At 35.9% G+C, this 20,432-nt stretch overlaps 2 protein-coding genes across 2 annotated transcripts; both read left to right on the forward strand.

Moving 5' to 3' along the window:
* Positions 1-1,895: 1,895 nt before the first annotated feature.
* Positions 1,896-3,931, forward strand: LOC129304950 (transcription factor MYB61-like). The gene is made up of 3 exons (XM_054944806.1): positions 1,896-2,210; positions 2,306-2,435; positions 2,533-3,931. The coding sequence occupies exons 1-3, from the start codon at positions 2,078-2,080 to the stop codon at positions 3,572-3,574; spliced, it is 1,305 nt and encodes a 434-aa protein (XP_054800781.1). The 5' UTR covers positions 1,896-2,077; the 3' UTR covers positions 3,575-3,931.
* Positions 3,932-18,448: 14,517 nt separating this feature from the next.
* On the forward strand, positions 18,449-19,986 carry LOC129291100 (uncharacterized). Its single transcript, XM_054928258.1, has 2 exons — positions 18,449-19,325; positions 19,407-19,986. The coding sequence occupies exons 1-2, from the start codon at positions 18,692-18,694 to the stop codon at positions 19,490-19,492; spliced, it is 720 nt and encodes a 239-aa protein (XP_054784233.1). The 5' UTR covers positions 18,449-18,691; the 3' UTR covers positions 19,493-19,986.
* Positions 19,987-20,432: the final 446 nt, after the last annotated feature.

The raw sequence follows: 20,432 nt of genomic DNA on the forward strand, positions 1-20,432 counted from the left end.
TGAAGCAGGGCCACAGTATCTCGACAGCTAATGATATGCAATAATTCATTGGAACGTCAAATTTATGTCTGAGTCTCGGTGTGTGTGCATTTTTAACATTCCATATATTTTCTTACTAATTACCAGTGACCAATGTAATATGTTGTAACATTATGCCGTCCATTCTGCTTCTGCATTGCCTATTAGGTTATTAGGTCTTCCTCATTTTCTCTCCTCTTTCTAGTTCTATGTCTGAAGAATATTCTTTCCATGGATTTTGTATATATAAGTATACAGGTTTCTCTTATCGTGCTTAGATTTTTTTATAAAAGCGAGAAAAAAAGCTCAAAAAAAAATACAGGAAGCTAAAGGAAAGGAGAAAAAGAAGAGATAACATGAATAACTTGAAGCACGATGCTCCCCTTTTATCCCCCACTCTTTATTGGCCTTTTGATATAACAATTCAAAATACACCAAGTTCAACTTTAAAACGGCATCTTTTTCTTGTAAGCCTGGCCTTGTATTAAACATCATATTAATCATTGTTTCTTCAATGAAACTGCCGTACAAAATGAACGCATTGCACACGTTAAGGGCAAACCAGAGATAACTGTTGTGTGCTATTTTTTTTTGACATTCTTTTTTAAAAGAGATACAATATATTAACAGTCAGTGCATGGTCCATGTGATTAATCATTAAACAATGGAGCACACATATGATTAATTGAACTTCAACTTGTGAAAATTAAAGAAAAATTGCACATGCGATGACCATATATGCCGGTGGGATGGTTGTGGAGTTTATGAGAATTTAATAAAAACCATCACCAAATTAATAATTAAGTGAATCAATATTATGGCGCCCAATAGTTTGTTGTCCATTATTAAAAGTGGAAGCCTCATTATTGAGAAAAAGATACTTTGTTAATTAGAGTCATAGCCCTATGATGTTTAACACGGTTAAGATATTAGATTCTAATAGAATACGTCTCCAAATTAAAGTGTTTTTGGCCATTGCATATGCGTCTATCTACGTGACCCCTCATCGCTATAAATCAAGCCATTGAGTTCCATTCTTGCTTGGTAGGACAAGTGTCTATATTTTAAAGAAGTACAGGCAAAAGTGGAACTGTGAAACTTTTATCCTTCAAAATGGAAACTACGGTCAGAAATAATTCATTAACAGCCTTTACTGGATTTCAACAATCATATAGGATAACACGCATCTTTGAAAAAAAACATTGAAATATATATATATATTCTGATCTTTCCACGTAATGATGGAACCTTTAAAAGAAATCATAGCATGAATGAAACTATGAATTAATTGCCGTAACTTTTTCCTCCAAAAATTAAAGATCCCGAATTTCCTAGTAAGAGTAACGTATCAGAGGGACAAATGTATGTATAATGTACATATGGCCGGAAAACTCTGGTGCATGATTGTGTATTAAGGGACTGTTTGGTAATTAAAATTGAATAAGGGGTAGAGAAAGAAGAGGGTATTACTTTGTCTGTTAGTTTCTGTTAAACAGTTAAGACCTGAGCTCCAAGCATTGGGATGTTTTCAGATAACGTTTTTCTGTTCGTGAATCCTGAATGAATAAAATATCAGCGAAAATGTCCCACCATTGATGCTAGAGACATCAAAACTTACACTTCCGACAAGACTTATGATATACTGTTATCAACCCATTTCCTCTCCTACCCAAAATGAACCTTCCTCCCTCCTTGCAACACGCATACTATATATTATATCATCTTTTTCCTTTTCTAAAAGAAAAGAAAAGAGATTAAAGAAAAAGAAACGGAAAAAAACCTTATTGACTATGACTTTTCTCCCGCGGGGCCTCGCTCTTTTATTAAATTCAACTCCTTTTATCAGCTGCAACTTCATTTTCAAGCCTTCATTTCAAATATCATATATATCCCCTCATTCTCTCTGATATATCCTCTTTATCACAGTGCATCATCCTTGAGCTTTGGTTGCTCAGTGCCACTCTTGTGCTGACATTTTCCCCTAGGAATCGTCAAGAAACTTTCTGTTATTGGAAAAGGGATATCATTCCCCTCATTGTAGAGGTGGGGCTATCTGCCAATGGGGAGGCACTCTTGCTGCTACAAGCAAAAGCTTCGCAAGGGTCTCTGGTCCCCTGAAGAGGATGAGAAGCTCCTCAGGCATATCACTAAGTACGGCCATGGCTGCTGGAGCTCTGTTCCTAAGCAAGCAGGTTTATATATATGCGCGCGCGCGCGCGCCATCACTTTCTCTTTCCACAGCTTCTTCTTCGTCTATCTCCCTCATCGTAACCAATTGTATTGGCAGGCTTGCAGAGATGTGGAAAGAGCTGTAGGCTGAGGTGGATCAACTACTTGAGGCCTGATCTGAAGAGAGGCACATTCTCACAGGAAGAGGAAAACCTCATCATTGAGCTTCATGCAGTTTTAGGGAATAGGCATGTTTCTCGATCGCTTTCTTTTCATCTACAATTGGGTGGTCGTATCATAATTTCTGGGTTAGTTAATCAACTTTATATCTGCTCGGGTTTTCAGATGGTCTCAAATTGCAGCGCAGCTTCCGGGGAGAACGGACAATGAAATAAAGAATCTGTGGAATTCATGCCTCAAGAAGAAGCTGAGGCAAAGAGGGATAGACCCTGTTACCCACAAACCACTGTCCGAGGTTGAAAATGGAGGTCAGGACAGAGATGGGGAGAAAGTTGCAGCACTTAGTTCCAATGAACTGAACCTGCTGAAATCAGAAAGCTCCAAGTCCGATGGAGCTTCCTATGAGCAGAAACCTTGTTCAAGTATTGCCCCTAAAGCCTATGCACATGACATGGAAGGTTCTTCTTCCACCTCCAAGATGAACACCAGAAGCAGCACTAGTTTCATCCCCGATTGTTCCAGTAAAGACCTGTTCCTGGACAGGTTCATCCCCAGTAGTCACCAGGAAAGCTACACCACTTCAGATTTGATGACGAATTTCCCCATTCACATGACCTATAACAATCCATCGACTGACCCTTCTCGTTGGTTCGCTCAAACTGGAGGAAGACCATTTGATATCAATACCGAATTTGCCTCCAGCGCCGCGTCCACTGTTTTTCCACTTTCAACCCCTTCATTTCTCCCTACTTCTGTTTGCTATAAGCCTTCTCTCCCAGTTCCATCAGATGATATTTCTACAGGTTCCTTCTCTGTGAATGAATCCCAGTACTGGGAAGCCGGTGCTTCCAACCACAGCAATAGAAACAGCCCTTTAAACTTGCAGAACAATATTGTTTCTTGGGGGTTGACAGATTGCGGCGGTACTGCTAAAGAGACTCATCAGATTAATATGATGGAGAGTCAGACAGAAGAAGCTAGGTGGGCTGAATATCTTCATAGTAACCCAATCTTAATGCTGGCTTCTGTACAGAATCAAGGTCCAGAATCCTTATGCAACGAAGTAAAGCCGGCCTCGCATTTGGTACCCGATGCTTTAGGAGCTATTTTGCCTCGCCACAAGCAGCAAGATCATCAATCCTTTCAAACTTCTACTATATTCTCAAAGGACATCCAGAAGCTCACTGCAGCTTTCGGACATATATAGCAGACTCTATGTTATAGAAATTCTCTATTCGAGGGGGCTTCCAGAGGATTGATCCATGTTCTCTTCTTGATCAGTACACAGGTGTGCGTCACAGATTTTGCTCTTTGTACATAGGCCTGATACAACCATTCCTTTCATCCCCTTCATTTTGGTAATATTTGTGAGCCGACCCATTTTCCCTTTTGCCTTTTTCTTTTCTTATCCTTCTTCCTCGGGTGTGGGGTAAATTGTAGAATAAGGATTGATCTGCTGTCATGCTGTCTGTCGTCTTTCTATCTCATCTTTGCAGACTCTGTGAGTGCACTGCGATGGTAGTGCATTTTCTATATCTAAGCCAACCAAATGTTTATTGAGGCACCAGAATCTTTCTTCTTCTTCGTTTTATTTTCTTTATTTTTCTTTTCAATGTCAGGGGATTGATTACTTTATCCGAACCAGTTATTTTAAATTCCAAGTTCAAACTAAGAAATAGCACAAAACTCGTGGAACGAGCAATTTATCCAAGCGGTACCTCTGTCCATCGTTTTCACTTCCATAATACCCTTCACCCTTTTCCCTTGCTTTCCTTGGAACTTTTAATTTAACTTGCGCTATATATTATGCGGTTGGTGTGTACCTTCCAAACGAAACCAGCGTTTCTGACTCGGTCATTTTCGCCCCTTCTCTTTCTTTTGATTTCCCCTCTCATCAAGAAAAGGACACGACCCGATCGAAGCCTCAAAGATAATTAAAAAACAAAAGGAAAAAAAAATGAAAAGACCATTCTCTCCTTGTCTGATTCTGGAAATTGATAATCATCACGTCTCAGATGAACTATGGTATTTGATATTATAAAGACTAAAGAGGACCGATCAATTCAGTTCTCTTGCAATGTATGTATCTTTCAGGGACAGAGCCGTTGAGTCATGGACGCACAGTGAGACTTGGACGGTCATGTGTCGAGGATGGCACCACTCGATGAAAGTTACTCACGTTCGATCCGTACAATGAGATAGTGACTCCCGAGCGAATAAAGGCCATTTGTTTTGCGTTCGCGTCTTGTTGCTCTTTTAAGACAACTTTAAACATGATCGTCAACAACGCATCGGAAGCAAGAAACTTCCAATCCAACACAGTTGAATTTGCATCGTCGTGATATAGTTTTTTTTTCGGGCTCAAATCCACACCACACACCCGCTACTTCCTTGAGCATGAAATTAATGGTAGAAAAGGCAAAGTGTCACGGCATAAGCAATGAATTAAAAAGAGAGTTGAAATTTGAGAGGCCATTTAAAATCATGAATGATATACAGTATCTTAAAGAGGGGAGAAGAAAGCGCTGATGAGTGCTGTTAGAGAGACAATCGTACATGGGCCCTGTGGTCACTGACGCTTGCCAGGATATACTATCAATAGTAGCGACTCATCCTCATAATACTGTTACTTGCGTTGTCTCTTTTGTTTGTCTGCAAGTTTTTATCCCCAGCACGTTATTGCCACGTACATTTTTTTAAAATTTTATCTAACAAAATTACTTTGTTTTGTTTTACTTTAAATTTTATTTCTTTGTTTTTTGTACTTTCATTTTATTCAAATTTTCCTTACACTCGCACATCGGAAAGTTTCAAAAATCAAGCGAGAGAATTATTGAGTAAATTTTTAAATCACATTACACGACTTTATTTCTCGATTTATATTTAAAAAAAATGAAACAACTATTTACTTCTGAGCTTCAATGACTGGTATTTCATAACTAATTATACGTGGAGAGAACAAAATGTGATTTACTTCCTGAATAAATTCCCACACGAATGAAATTTAAGAGAGAAGAAATGAGCATGGAAAAGTTAGCTTTCTCTGCAGTCTGCAGTAGCATATAAGTACATGATTTGTTTGGAACAAATGTATATAAGTACCGGATTAGTACCCACAGAAATTCTACCTTTTCTGATAAAAGGAAAAGAAAAGGAAAATAATTAAACTGCACCTTTCCATTTGAAACTCGAAAGTACAGCACCAGGAACATCCATAGCTCATATAGACGAAAAGATTATTCAGCCACGTCTAACGTCTTAGTGATTCAATGGCATGTTGCGCTAAATTATGGGTCTGCTGCGTCAACATATGTGAGTCTCCGATTATTCAGCTCTATTGTGACGTTCCACCAGCCCTGAACTCCGCAGTAGCCCACTCTTAACCCAAAAATAACTGTGACCCCGGCCCATGTTTATTTCTGGGCCGGGTTCCTACGAGGGTGGTAAGTGGAAGCCCAGCCCATGTCTATCTTTTCATCAACGTTCTCCTTTTAGCGGGAGAACTAGTTCGGTTTCGTTCAGAACAGAACGCTACCAACAGTGGAATTGTTTCGTGTCTTTCTCTGCCTACTTTGCTTCAAGCCTAGAACGAGACAAGGCACACACGTATACAAATTAATTCTGCTTGCTGACCCTGTTTAAGTGCAAGTGTATACAGTACACCTAAAAGAAATAGCAAATTGTCCCTCCTTGCAGCCGCGGTCACTTTTCGTCGTTGAAATTGTGGTCTCGATCTCAAATCTTATATGTAGATTTATTAAAAATAGGTTGTAGGTTTATTGCGACCATTTTTTCCCTCGTTACCCAAGGCCTGCCGACGGATAAAAAAAGTATAGAAGTCATTGTCTTGGGATTTAGTTAATGGAGAAAATAAGGTGTTAGCGATACTTGTGGGCCATGACATGAGGTGGCGAATCGCAAAAGCAGTAGATTTGGATTCAAGGAATGGTGAGGAGAGGACAAAAAGGAGGAGGGAGGACTTGGTCTGCCGTGTAGAAAATGAGAAATGTTATTCCCGGAAAGGGCGACACGAGGACGCTGTTGATGGAGCGCAAATGTTAGTGTCAATGTCACCGAAGCCATTGGAATCACCATTCCCTACTGAATTTCTGCCCATGACGATATCTATCTTATCTGATTCCCGTGGCTCCCAAGCCCAACGCCTTGCACTTTCCTCCACCGACCTCCGTTTATTTCTTTAATATAGACTTCAGAAAAGCCTAAAACTTTGGGTTCGTTATCATTGGATGACTGTTGAATTTTGGTGCGGGACTCTCTCTCACTCTCTGTCCCGTGAGTTTATGTTTCTGCTGTCAGAGTCTGATACTTTGACCAATATACGAGCATTTCAGTCATGCCAGTGACCTCAATGATCGCCTGCTTAATAGCTAAGCTACTGGTACTGCTATAAATCAAAACTGTTTGTAAATCGTGGTAAAGCTATCGTGCCTTTAAAAAAAAAAAATTCAGAATATTTATTAAGAATTAAACTAAACTGTATTCTTAATAAACTTTATAATAATTAACTCTTTTTATAAAAATTAAATATAATTCTTGCTCTTTTTTTTAAAGTAAATAGAGCGCTATCTTATCTTTATTACTTTGTATGTAGAAGAATGAACATTTTTAGAGAAGTGGCTTATGATGATATGTGAAGAAGTTTGCGGCCCAAAGATAACATTATTTGAGAGGTTTAATGTCTTACTATTTATTTATTTTTATATAATTTTTCTGGTTTTTGAAGCTGCAAAATCATATATTTAAATTTTATAATCAAATAATTTTAACATTTTACTTTTAATAAATAATATAACTAATTCATTTAATTTTAAAAAAAATTCTTTGAGTAGCATTAAATGTTAGTGGTATTATCAATAATTCTTTCTAAGTAATGTATTTGCAAAAGAGTTTAATCTTTTAATATAGTATATACATGTTACCTTTCTAATTAAATAATTGTTGACATTGCGAATGAGAATGACAAGTGTAATGAAATGTGAAGCAGTAAATTTTTAATATAATATATAATTAATATTAATACTTGGTGTAAAAACGATAGCGGGTTATATAAAGTATAGAAGCAATGAATAAATGTTTAATAAAAATATTTAACAATTAATTGGCATCATCTTACAAAAAAAGCATAATAATAATTGATCGTATGAGATATAAATAAATTTTTTAAAAGCCTGCTGCCATGGCCTTAATGGCCGCACACACGGCCCTGACGACGTTTTGGACTTTTTGTTTTTTCAATTTAAATGTTATTAAAGATTGTTTTTTGGGAGAATAACTGTTAAATTTTAAAATATTAAATTAATATTAGTTAAGTTTCCATCAAATTTTTCAAAAAAATAAGTTTAAAATATCAATACAAATTATTATAAATTTAAGAGTTTTAGTTACAAACAAATATTTAAATATCAAATATAATTTTTATTTATAATTATTCAAATTAATATTTATAATTTATCTTGTAAAAAAATTTATCAAGGGCCTAATCATTATTAATTCATTCTTTCAGATTTAATTGTCATTTTTTTTTAGTTTTTTTTTTCCAGTAACATCTAATCGCTAGCAAGTGGGATTTTTTTTTTTTTTTTAACCTTGGGCAAGACTGCAGAAGCAGGATATTATGCCGGCTGTTGTAAAAATAGGCAAATAAATACGGTTATAAAATGCGAAAACAATGCTAATGATTAAAGGAGATAAATGAACATTTATAAAGAGAATGGTCAATTTAAATTATGAGATTGAGAACTATGATTCATGAAAATTTTAGAGGGTATAATAATCCTTACATTTATAGTATACATTACTGAGTTTTATCATACTTATTATGAGAGGAAAGATGATTAAGTTTATTTTTATCTTAATTTTTTAATTCATTTCATCTCATTGTACTCTAATAAACAAATGTAACTTAAATTCTCGGTAAACCAGCAATGAAAGAAGACGAGTAAATAAAAGAAATCTATTTTCGTGATGGTGTGTGGGTGTGCATTCATAAAATAGTTTTTGCTCGAGTTTATTCCCATGGCTGGGAATATCCAACAGGATTTCAGGAAATCAAAGAGGAAAAAGACTGGTGGCGGATTGCTTGTTGAGAGAAAATATCAATAATAATATCTTATAATAAATATAAAATTATTATCAATAAAGACATTTAAAAAAAATAAAGATTATACTTTAAAAAATTAAAAATATTTTATATTTTTTAACGAAGGGAGTGTATAATAAGTTAACAGCATAACATGAATTTAAGGAAGGGATATTGGCCAGGAAAAAAAAAGAATGATATATTAATGATTTTTTTAAAAAAGCCAACAAATAAATAAATTAGACAAGTATATTACTTTGACGTTAGAAATCAACTAAATCATGAAAAATTTAATTGGACTGGATATTTAGACCTTTTGAAACAGTGACAGATCCAGAAAAATTAATTTATGGGGGTAAAATTTGTGCATAAGTTAAATATTAATATTAATATTATCACTCAATTAATTATAATTTTTATTAAATTATATTAAATATAAAATTTATTAAAATTAAATTCTATTAAAGAACTATACATAAAATATAAAATTATAATAACATAAAATTATATCCATTAGAATTTTGCTTTTCATTTTAATTAATAAAACTTAAATCTTTTAAGTTTTGATCAATAAAAGTGAGTTCAATAGATAAGGATTTAGTTCATGATCTTTTAAGATCTGTCTTATGTGTCTAAACTTTTATATGCCAACAAGATTTAATTCTTTTGTGTAGTATACTTTTTTGTGATAATTTTCAATTTAAACATACAATTAAAAAAATTATTTTGTAAACTATTACTCTTTTCTTTTTAAAGTTCTTTCTATTTAAGTTTAAAGCACACAAATAAGACTTTGATCAAATAAACTTTTTAGGAAATTAGTAAAATTTTTTTATCGGATAACATGAATTTTCTTTTCTTTTTTGAGTGGGCAGGAAGTAGCTAAAATTTTTGAATGGAGGCAAATAAAATATTTAAGATCATTATATGTATTTTTTTTTGGGCTTACGGGGGCAATTGCCCCTCTATAATACAAGTAGATCCGTCCCTCTTTTGAAATATTATATGTATCATCATTTATGTTTACAACTTATATATCGTACAATATTGCTAGAAAAAAATGCAAATTAATAGAGGACGGATCCCCATTCTAATTTCCCTACACTCCTTAATGATTGAATTTGTCAACAATTTTTTAAACATCTTCAAAAAAATTTATTTTTCTAAATACATCCTTTTCTTTTTTTTTTCTTTTGGGTAATCCACTGGGCAGATGCTTTTTTTTTTTGCACAAAAAAGGAGCCCGTTTTATTAATATCAAAAAAAGATTACACAAACTAATCAGAAAACACTAAACAAAGAAAAGCAATAAACTTAGGTACAACTTAGAGAAAAAAATAATAAACCTATATACAATCTAGAAAAAAAACAGCAAGCCTTAAAAGTAATAGCTACCAAAGAAAGAGCAACAAGAAAGCATATACAAAATATAGAAATTAACCAATACTAGCTTTATCTTTTGTAATATCATGCTCCTTCATATTAGCACATAAACCTCTATTAGAATCCACCTCCAAAACATGAGCCAAACGAGATATTGCTTCAGAAAGCCACTCACTTAGGTACATCTCATGCAAACTAGAAGTTGCTAAGTAATTGGCAACATTATTACCTTATCTTGCAACTAAGGAAAACCGAATTCCAAGTTTCATTTTCCATAGAGAGAAAATATCACAAATAACAAAGGAAACACGTCAATCACAGTTCAACACAAAATGTGAAGTGAGAGAGTTAAACAACACCTCACAATCCATTTCAATAACAATATCAGAACCTATAAACTTGTCACTCTCATCTAAATCAACTTTAACAGCTAAGCATTTTGACATTAATGCAGAATCAGCAGCTATAGACTTACACAATCCACCCAAAAAGGTCCCAAGATGATTTCTACAAACAATCTCAATACTAGCCTTCAAAGACTTTGTCAAAAAATCCCCATCAATATTAATCTTAACAGAGCCAATAGCTGGAGCCTGCCAATGCAAGACTCTTTCACTCACTATCTTCTCACTTCTTTTCACACTTCTCTCCTCTAACCTCTTTGCACACCAGAATTCTTCTACCAAGCCTTCTGCTTAATACACAACCAATTCTGCATCTAGTCTACTCTTATTGAAAACCCAATTGCATCTTTGCTTCAACATTCTCCAACATACAGCAGCAATTAGGCTCTTACCTTGCTCATTGATCCCCTTATTTTTCACAAAAACCTCCTTACCCCATTCTTCTATACTTCTCACCTTCCACTCATCAAGTCTCAACCCTAAGGTCTAAAGACAAAGCAAAAACAAATGCTCAAGGGACTCATTCTCCTTCTCACAAACAGGATAGAAAGAAGAATTAGAATAATGACATTTAAAGAGGGCTTCTTTAGTTAAAACTGCTCTATTCAACACTTTCCAGAAAAAATGAATAACTTTTGGAGGGACTTGAAGCTTCCAAATACCGCTCTACAACTGTTTTGAAATTTGATATGATCTCATAGGATCCTTACCAAAAGGTAACAGCTCCTCCTTCTCCTCTTTTAAAGCTACAAAATACCCAGACTTAACACTATACACACCGTTCTTCACAATAACCTAAACTAGTTTGTCTATGACATGAGACTTAGGAATATATATTTTTTGAATCATTTCTTTTTTCTTATGAAAAAGTCTATTAGTAATAGCTAATAAATCCCACATCCCATTATTAATCAACTCTACCACCTTTAATTTCTTATCATTATTAGAGAGTTTCCTAATAGGAAGCTTTGCACTCTCCAACCTAAGAATCCACATATCTATCTAGACATGAATATCAAAACCATCACCAACCTTATATAAACTACCTTTTAGTAACAAGTCCCTTCCCTCCAAAATACTTGACCTTTTTTGTAGATAGAAAATTTTCTCTAGGAAAATATCTACCCTTAAGGACTTTGCACCATAAATCATCAGGCCTCTGAATTATCCTCCAAGCTATCTTAGCCTTATTATTAAAACATTGTAGGTTTTTGAATCCCATACCTCCAACTTTTTTTGATTTTGTCATAAAACTCCATTGTTTGCAATGAATCTTCTTACCCTCTTCTTCATTTTAGCCCCTTAAAAAATCAACCACTGTAGCATCAATCTCCTCACAAACCTTATGAGAAAAGGAAAAACAACAAATAGGAAACATCGGGATGGTGTTAACTACAGCTTTGATCAAGACTTCTTTCTTAGAAAAGGTAAGCAATTTCCTCTTCCATCCTTGTAGCTTCAACCCAACCTTACTTTTAACAAAATTCAAAGCCTTACGCTTTGATCTACCCTAAAGAACTAGTAGCCCTAAATACTTCCTCGACTGCTCAGTAGCTTTAATACCCAAAACTTTAAAAATTTCAGTTCTCAGATCAAATAAATAATTAGTTGAAAAAAACACAAGAATTGTCCAGATTCACTACTTGCCTAAAAGTAGCACAAAACTTTTCTAGAATCATTTTTAATAGCATATAATTCCTCTTTTTAGCTTTAATAAACATTAAAGCATCATCTGCAAAAACAATGAGTTAAAATAGGCCCCCCTGTGGAAATTCTCACCCTTTTCAAATCCCCCTTATCAACATGAGCCTGAATCATCAAGGATAATACATCAACAACAAAGACAAATAAATAAGGTGAGAGGGGATCACCTTGCCTCACCCCTTTACCAGGATCAATTTCAGCCACCTTCCTCCCTAAAACTTGCAAATTAGATTTGATAGTGGTAACATACTTCATAATCTAACCAATCCATCTTCTATAAAAACCCATTTTCCCCATCACCTTCTTAAGAAACTACCGTTCCACCCTATCATATGCTTTATTCAAATCAATTTTAATGGCAAGATCACCCTTGCTCCCTTATTTCTTTTTTTTTTCAAATAATGATAAACCTCATAGGCAATGAGGATATTATCATTTATCATTCTACCTACAATAATCCCCCTCATGGGCAATGAGGATATTATCATTTATCATTCTACCCACAATAAACCCCTTTTACTATTGGGAAATAACTCTGTCTGCTAATCCCCTTAGTCTGTCAATCTCAATTTTAGCCATAATTTTATAAACCACACTACACTAACCAATGGGTCTAAAATGAGTTACATATTCAGGTTTGTCAAGTTTAGGAACCAGAACAATATTAGTCATATTGATACTACTCAACTCAACTTCATTCACAAAAAAAGAGTACACTATGTCACCTACCTCTTTTTAATATTCAGCCAAGATGATTGATAGAAGAGAGCAAAAAAACCATCAGGATCTAGAGATTTATTAGCCTCGAGTACAAACACAGCCTACTCAATTCTAGCCTCATCAACTCCTCGAACAAGCCAATCATTATCCATCCCAGAAATTACTTTATTCACATAACCTAACACTTCTTCCAAACCTTCAAGACTAGAAGCACCAAACAAACCAGAATAATATTGTTCAAAGGCTCCATTAATTTCCTCTTTTACTTCCAACCACTCACCTGAATTAGCTTTCAACCTTATAATATTATTCCTGGCCCTCTTTTAAATAGTTGAATTATGGAAGAAATGTGTGTTCTTATCACCAAACTTTAGCCATTAGACCCTAGATCTTTGCCACTAATAAAATTCTCCTCTGTCCCAAGCCTCTTCAATCTGCATAACAATCAACTCAGCCTCAGCAACTTTCTCTTCAGTCAAAACCCCATTATTTAAAACAGAAAGCTTGCCACGTAACTCATCAATGAGTTTTCTATTATTCAAAAACTCTCTCTTGCTCCATTCAACTAAAAATTTCTTGCAATGATTAAGTCTCCTCACTACTTCCCTTACTTTATCATCACCATATAAAGCCCCACAAACCCATCATTTTCCTTACAGTTTCAACATAATCCTTATGACTTACCCAAGTAGCTTCAAACCTAAAGCACTTTGGAATATGCTCATTAACAAAACAACAGTCCATGATTAGAAGATGATGATAAGAATTAACTGGTTCTATATAGAAAACTTGGGCATTATTAAAAGTTTCACGAAACTCTCCATTTCCACAACCACGATCAATCCTTTCTTTAACATGCGCTGCTCCTAAACATTTATTGCTCCAAATAAATATAGATCCTTTAAATTCCAAATCCATCAAATCATAATCAGAGAGAAATTTTTGAAAATTCAAAATTTTTCTTACTGCTGTTAGTCTACCCCTAGCTTTCTCTGATTGTAAAACTAAGTCATTAAAGTCCCCATCACATAACCATGGACCTTTAACACCTCTTGCCAAAGCCTTGACTCTATTCTAGACAACAAGTCTATCCTTTTTATTAGTAGGACCATAAATGAAATAGATAAAATCAGGACAATTATCAGAAGTAGAGGAAGTAGAAACATGAATAACATTTTTAAAGCTAAACCAAACATTGACACTCATATCTTCTACCCACCACAATGCCAAACCACTAGACCTACCAGTTGGGTCAACATGCATCCAAACAACATACCACACTTTCTTTTAATTTTTTCAAGATTTTTCCTATTCATCTTAGTTTCCACAAGAAAAATCATTGAGGATTTAAATTTTTTATAGCAATCCTTTAAATTTTTTACTATCAAGGCAACCCCCAAACCTTGACAGTTCCAAGATAGAATCTTTATAACCCCTTGATGGCTGTTATAAGACAACTATCTAAACCTCCAGCCAAATTAAGATCATTCACACCCCTCAATCCCTCTCTCGATAAAGATTGATTACCTCTATCATTCTAAATTTCATTTATCTCAAGAGAAGCTTCCATATAAGGCTGTTGCTTCTTCCTCAACTCTCTCTTGACCATTGAAATACATGCCCCATAGCCTTTTCTAGACCTAGTGGTTCCTTCTTTCAATCCTTCAATAAAAGGTGGGCACAAAGTCATCTCTTGATAAAGTTCCACCTCAACCTTCCTTCTCTTAACAACTTCATGTTCTACCTCAATCACTCTTTTCCTCTTTAATTCAACTTGTTAAAACTTCTCTATAATTTTTGTCAAAGCAATAGCAGTTGAATCAGCTTCCTTCAATGAATTATCGATCTTGAGTTCTATACTTGTTCCTTCTCTTTACCCTAACTCATCACCTCTTTCTTATTTTCATTAGAAGAAGATTTCTCCAGATATCCAATTCTCAAAGGACCAGGTTTAATTGGGCCTAATTTCAACAATTTCTCATCGTAGGCTTAAACCTGGTCATTAATTTGATCAGTCCAAGATTGATAACCTAAACTTTCACTAACTTCCTGCTGACTCTTTTGCACCTCTATCCCCTTCAAACCACCTTTATCTGATTCCATATCAGTAATTGACTTCCACTTATCCATACTTGCTTTTGGAAAAGCATAATCTGTCACCATCTCACTTTTGCCCTTCTCCTTCTATCCTTTGCTCTGATTCTCTTGCCTAACTAAACTATTCCAATGGCCAAAATTCTTAAAATTCCTTCTCTGACTACCCTCAGGCCAATCCTTTTCACTACTTGTAATGCATCCTCCCATATACATATAACAAGAGTAGTCAACCAAGGACCATAGCGAGCAACATTTAGATTAAGAACAAACATTTGCCATATCTTCTAGCACGATCTATGGTCATGACCAATGCATCCACATCTATAGCAATAGTCATTAAGCTTTTCATACTTCATTGTGACCCAAACCTTCTTACCATCAAGTCTCAAAATCCAAAAACTTGATCTCAAAGGCTTACTCAGATCCAATGTCACACAAATATGAAGGAAACATTGCAACATTCTACCGCCAACCTTTGGGTCCTCCACCATTGCTACCTCACCAACCTTTCCTCCCAACAAGATCATATTACTCACATTCATAGCTTCCAATGGCACATCATGAAGCTGAATCTAGATCGACGACCTTGTAAAATCTAATACTTCAAAAATGCCAAACCGATGCCATTCTTGAATATTCAACAAACAATTATTAATTGTCCAAGGACATCCTCAAAGAATCCGTTGACATTCATCCACTGAATCAAAGCGAAATGTATAAGAATTCTTGCGAACTTCAATTATATCCAGGCCATCAACCAAGTTCCAGGCCTTTCTGATCATTGAAATTACAGTCACACGATTCATATTCCGATCAACCACCAAAATTCCAGCCAAAATTGCTCTTGATTGTTCCTTATTGTGTCTTATCTTCCAAATTAAAGGAAGATCTACTACATCATCTTCATTACAATCATCCATCTCCACCTTCGATCACCACCTTAACCACCACAACAACCTCCAACCAGCAATGCAAAGACTCTTGCTCTCATGCTCTTCGTGAAGAGAAACCTCACAACTCTCACACTCTTCACAGAGAGAAACGTTTTGGTAGATGCTTTTCAAAAACACGCACAATTACCCGGGCATGTAATTTAATGGAAATCACCCTTGAAATTAAAAATAGTAGCAATTCACAAATTTGTGAATTACACATCACGGAAATTCCAAATTGAATTTAAATAAAACAGTAGATCTAATGAATTGCCACCACGACTGTCCCACATAAAAACATTATATTATACAATGACGTAACAAAAAAAATTTCTTCCCACACATTAACAAACGTTATCTCAAAAATCCTTCACACAAAAGCTAGTTGCAGCTAGCCCTCCAGCAGCTAAGCGAACAACATGGCTAATATTCGAGTTACAGAACTTGTCCAAAACTACTCACAACTAATAACTAACTGGCGACGAGAAAAAAGATTACCACAACCTGCATATTTCCTTTACCTCGGACGAGGAAAAAAACATCACACTAGAATTGCATTTCTTGGCTAAATTTCTCACCCATCTCATGTTTCTTTCACGAGATTTGCTTTGCGGGAAAACAGAATCTTGATGGTAAATAATAAAAGATTTTGAGATGACAGTTTTTGGAAAGCAGATTGTACGAGAATGGACAAGATGGAGGTCCACATGGTGCGGTGGGGATGCCTACGCACTTCTCAAATCTGGGCAATCAATAATCAACTCCTCCTGTGTGGGTTGAGTTCGTTACCCAGCCTTGGACTACGACTCCAAACTCCCTCTTGGCCTCCTAAAGCAGCATGGTCCCCACTCTCTCTTCACCGCATGTTCCTCACTAATTTCCCCTCTCAAATCCGCAGAACCGTTACTTGAATAATTTGTGAAACCAAACTCGCAACGTGCGAGAGAGGAGACAATGCGAGACTCGCTCAAATCTCCTAGCATAGCCACGTGTAAACATCCAACGGTCAAGTTAATCCAACACACGTCCAATATCTTCTCTCTCTCCCCCCCTGTTTTTACAACAGATTCATTCGTATAAGATATAACATTACACACAAAATAATTCAAGAGGAGAAGCGAATTATTGTCGATGTGATCGCACCAGGAAAATCAAGAATAAGGCATCAAAGGGAAATCAGAAACACAGAAAAATTGGTGGCTTAAAAAAATGTAGAAAATACTGAAATATCAGGGGGATGAGCGGCCACCGAGCGTGCCACTGCAGAAAGAGAGAGTGAATGGGAGGGGACCCACTCCTAAAGTCATTCTTCAGTTTCTCGAAGGGTGGAATGACATTTATGATCAGTTGGGCGCCCAGTGATACAGCCACGTGGCATTGTTATGTGCATGAAGCGAGCGGAGATTGGCGCCGTTGGGTGTCTTAAGTGTTAAGTGTTCACGTTGCCGTCGCCCCGGCCACTGAAAGTGATGGATAAATCCTGTTCACCTGCTTGCACTCTGTTTTTTATTTTTTATTTTTTTACCGAAAACATTATTCCCTCTAATCATATTTACAAAATAAAAAAAAAATTAATTTTATTTATAATTCATGTCATTAAAATTTTTATCATAAATTTTTTCTTTTATCCTTTATTAAATGTTAAAGAGAAAAAATATATTATTAAAATATATATGTTTAATAAAGATAAAGTTAAAAACTTATTAAATTTTAAGATAGAGTTAATAAATTTTAATTTTTTTTAAATATTGATAAAATATATTAAAAATTACCTATAAATAAAATAAAAAGAGTAGCAGTTAGTAGTGCGAGTGCGAGTATTTTATAAAAAGAGAAGGTGGAAAAAACGCGGACAAGTATCTAATCGTGTGAAAAGGGAGAGGGGGTGGAATTCATGTCAGCTGAGTTGCACGGGGAATAAGCAGCCATCTAGTAAAGCAACGAGGTACCAGATCGGCTCATACAAAACAAAAATAAACTAGGTCGTTTTGATGCCAGCCGAAACCCATGCAGCGCAAGAGTCATCTACATCTCGTCACAATTCGGCTCTTATTGGCTCTTTTGAAGATTTGAATCCTGCGTTGATCAACGTTGATGTATTTATTTGTTTTTAAAGTTGTGGATAAACATGGTTTATTAAACCTAAAAAAGTTTAAAAAGCGCCGACGGTGTTTTAAACTTGGCTAACATGGGTGCCCCTTCCCTCTATTTTCTTCTTTATAATACACCATCTTTTTCAGTCTTTGCCCCTGGCAGGGTTACGTGGCCTCTCTTGCACACTCTATTGAAAAGGGGATTGGCGTTTAATTGTCAATTTTGTTCCTAATGTGATATCCGCGTGCAGTAAGCGTTTCATCTCAATAAAATAAAATATATTTATTTTTTATGTTAATAATCCTGAATGATTTAACAAATTACTGTAGTCTAAATCGAGCATCCTGAATAGTTGTCCGAAACTCTATTCTTACTACGCGCTCGACTGACCGTCAGTCAGATGGTCAATTTTCTCTTGTAAATTTCAACCGACGTCACCCCACCGCCTTCAATATTTCTATCTCTCCATTAATCTTTAAATAATTGTCGATTGTGAATTAATTGTCCATTAAAAGTTGAAGAAGACGGTTTTTAATTGGGCAACAAAAATATGTTTAAAAAAATAAGAAGCGTAAAAGCTGGCGAATCGAAAAATTGAATAAATAGGGGGCTGATAGAAGATGCCCCCTTACTCCTTTACCCTTTTCACTCCAGTCTTGGGAATGCCATGAGAAACGCATGAGAAGAATTTCAAACGCTAAATGCCGTTCTATTGACTCTCTCTTCCAGCCGAATCGTCTTTTCTTCACTCGAGTACCCTCACTCACTGCTTCTGCGTGACCTCACTTTCTCTTGTACCAAAAATCAAAACTCGTGGTCCTTTCACTTGTTTTTGTTTCATCTAGCAATCAAAAGTCTTTCAGAAAAAAGAAAAAAAAAAAAGTATACCAATGTCTTCCTACGAGTCCCTGGCCTTTTACTGTTCATCTCAAGAGGAAGACTTCGCCGATGCGGATATGGATGAAGGGTTCGATCAAAATCAGCATCCCCATAACTTGTCCAGGCTTTCTGTCTGCTCTAGCAGTACCTTGTGCGGTGCCGACGACGGCGACGATAATGCCTTAACCATGTACTTATCCAACCTGTCCATCGAAAGTTTCGAAGGGGAAGGTGATGCGGATGAGGAATTGGCCGACGAAGGCAAAGAGCTGCCGACCGGGTTGTCCTCGGACTCTGAAACCGAATTGGGTGGGTGTTATTCGTTGCCGGCCACACCCCCACGACGGAGGAAAGCGAGAAAGAACTGCGCGAGTGACAGCGAGAGGAGGAAGAAGAGTGGTGAGAAAGCAAGGAGAAAGAAGAGGGAAGAGGGGAATGAAGAAGGGAGGGGGTTGATGGTGATAACGAGGCCAAAAGGAGGAAGGAGATCACTGTGCATGGACATGGGGGAAGTGAAGGCGTGTCAAGAACTTGGGTTCGAGTTGGAGCATGAGCGAGTTCTGGAGGTTCCTTCCCGTCTCTCTCTCGATACTGCTAGCAGTGGTGGCAATTCCCCCATCTCCAATTGGCGCATCTCTAGTCCAGGTATAATTATCACGGACCCTCACTTCTTAAACATTTCATTCAATTCATGTTTATTCTGTTTATTCTTAACTCTGGTTTTAGGTGATGATCCGCGAGACGTGAAGGCACGACTCAGAGTGTGGGCACAGGCCGTGGCTATAGCGTCGGCTTCCAAACATGCCAATTGACTCCCAATTTTATGTTGTTTGTTTAATTCGGGCATGTGTGCGTGCGCCTGTGTATATGAGCTTGTAAATAGGTTATAGTTTTCATCATGAGACGAGACGCCTTTAATTTTGTTCCTTTTGGGATTCGAGCTTGTTGGGTTTTGGTCCTCTCCGTTTTTCCAGTGACGAGTGAACCCCACTTTCTCAATGTACATATCCATACTGTTGTACGTGAAAACGATGGGAAGATGAAGCCTTGATATTGTAGTAGAAAAGAAACGTTGTCTATATACAGTTATACACAAACGCAGTGTGTGGCAAGTTTGGGCATACAACGTGCAGGGTTTTTCTTGAATGTTGCTTCGTGTGATTACTGTACTACTGACATTCCCCAACTTCTCCAGTGTGGGAGAGAAGCGGAATAAGTGGGACCCACTCACGCCATGTCACTTTCTCTCCAGCTTTCCCATCTGATATCTTTATGTGTACATGGAGGGGTCTCTCCAATTTTTTTCCTTTCCTTTCACTAATATTGCTTCCCTCTACATCTAATACATCTAGGCAGGATAAACATTTTTTTAAAAAATTTAAATTAATATTGTTAAGTGGTATTTGATATTTATGAAAATCTTTATGTTATTCATACCCTTAAAATATGGAGAGGATGAAATCTACCAAATACATTTTTATTCTTTCAAATATATTAAAACCTAAATTATTAAAAAATTAATGTTTTATCTTTTTGTTGAATATTTTTTTATTTTAATATATTAGTTTATGGGTATGAAGAAATTTATTTTATAATTTTAGATATTATTTAAAAATATTAAATTAATTATAACTTGTCCACTCAATTACGATCTAATGCAGACATGCTGGTTCCATTTTTCTCGGTCTTGTGCGAAACTGGCTAACCTCTCTCTAGCCTGCTGGAGTATTTAAAACCCTTGGCAAGAAAAAA

The sequence above is a fragment of the Prosopis cineraria genome, unplaced genomic scaffold, assembly GCF_029017545.1.
Source record: "Prosopis cineraria cultivar Desert tree isolate PC_DT_omini unplaced genomic scaffold, ASM2901754v1 PC1, whole genome shotgun sequence".
In the NCBI taxonomy this organism is placed as follows: Eukaryota; Viridiplantae; Streptophyta; class Magnoliopsida; order Fabales; family Fabaceae; genus Prosopis; species Prosopis cineraria.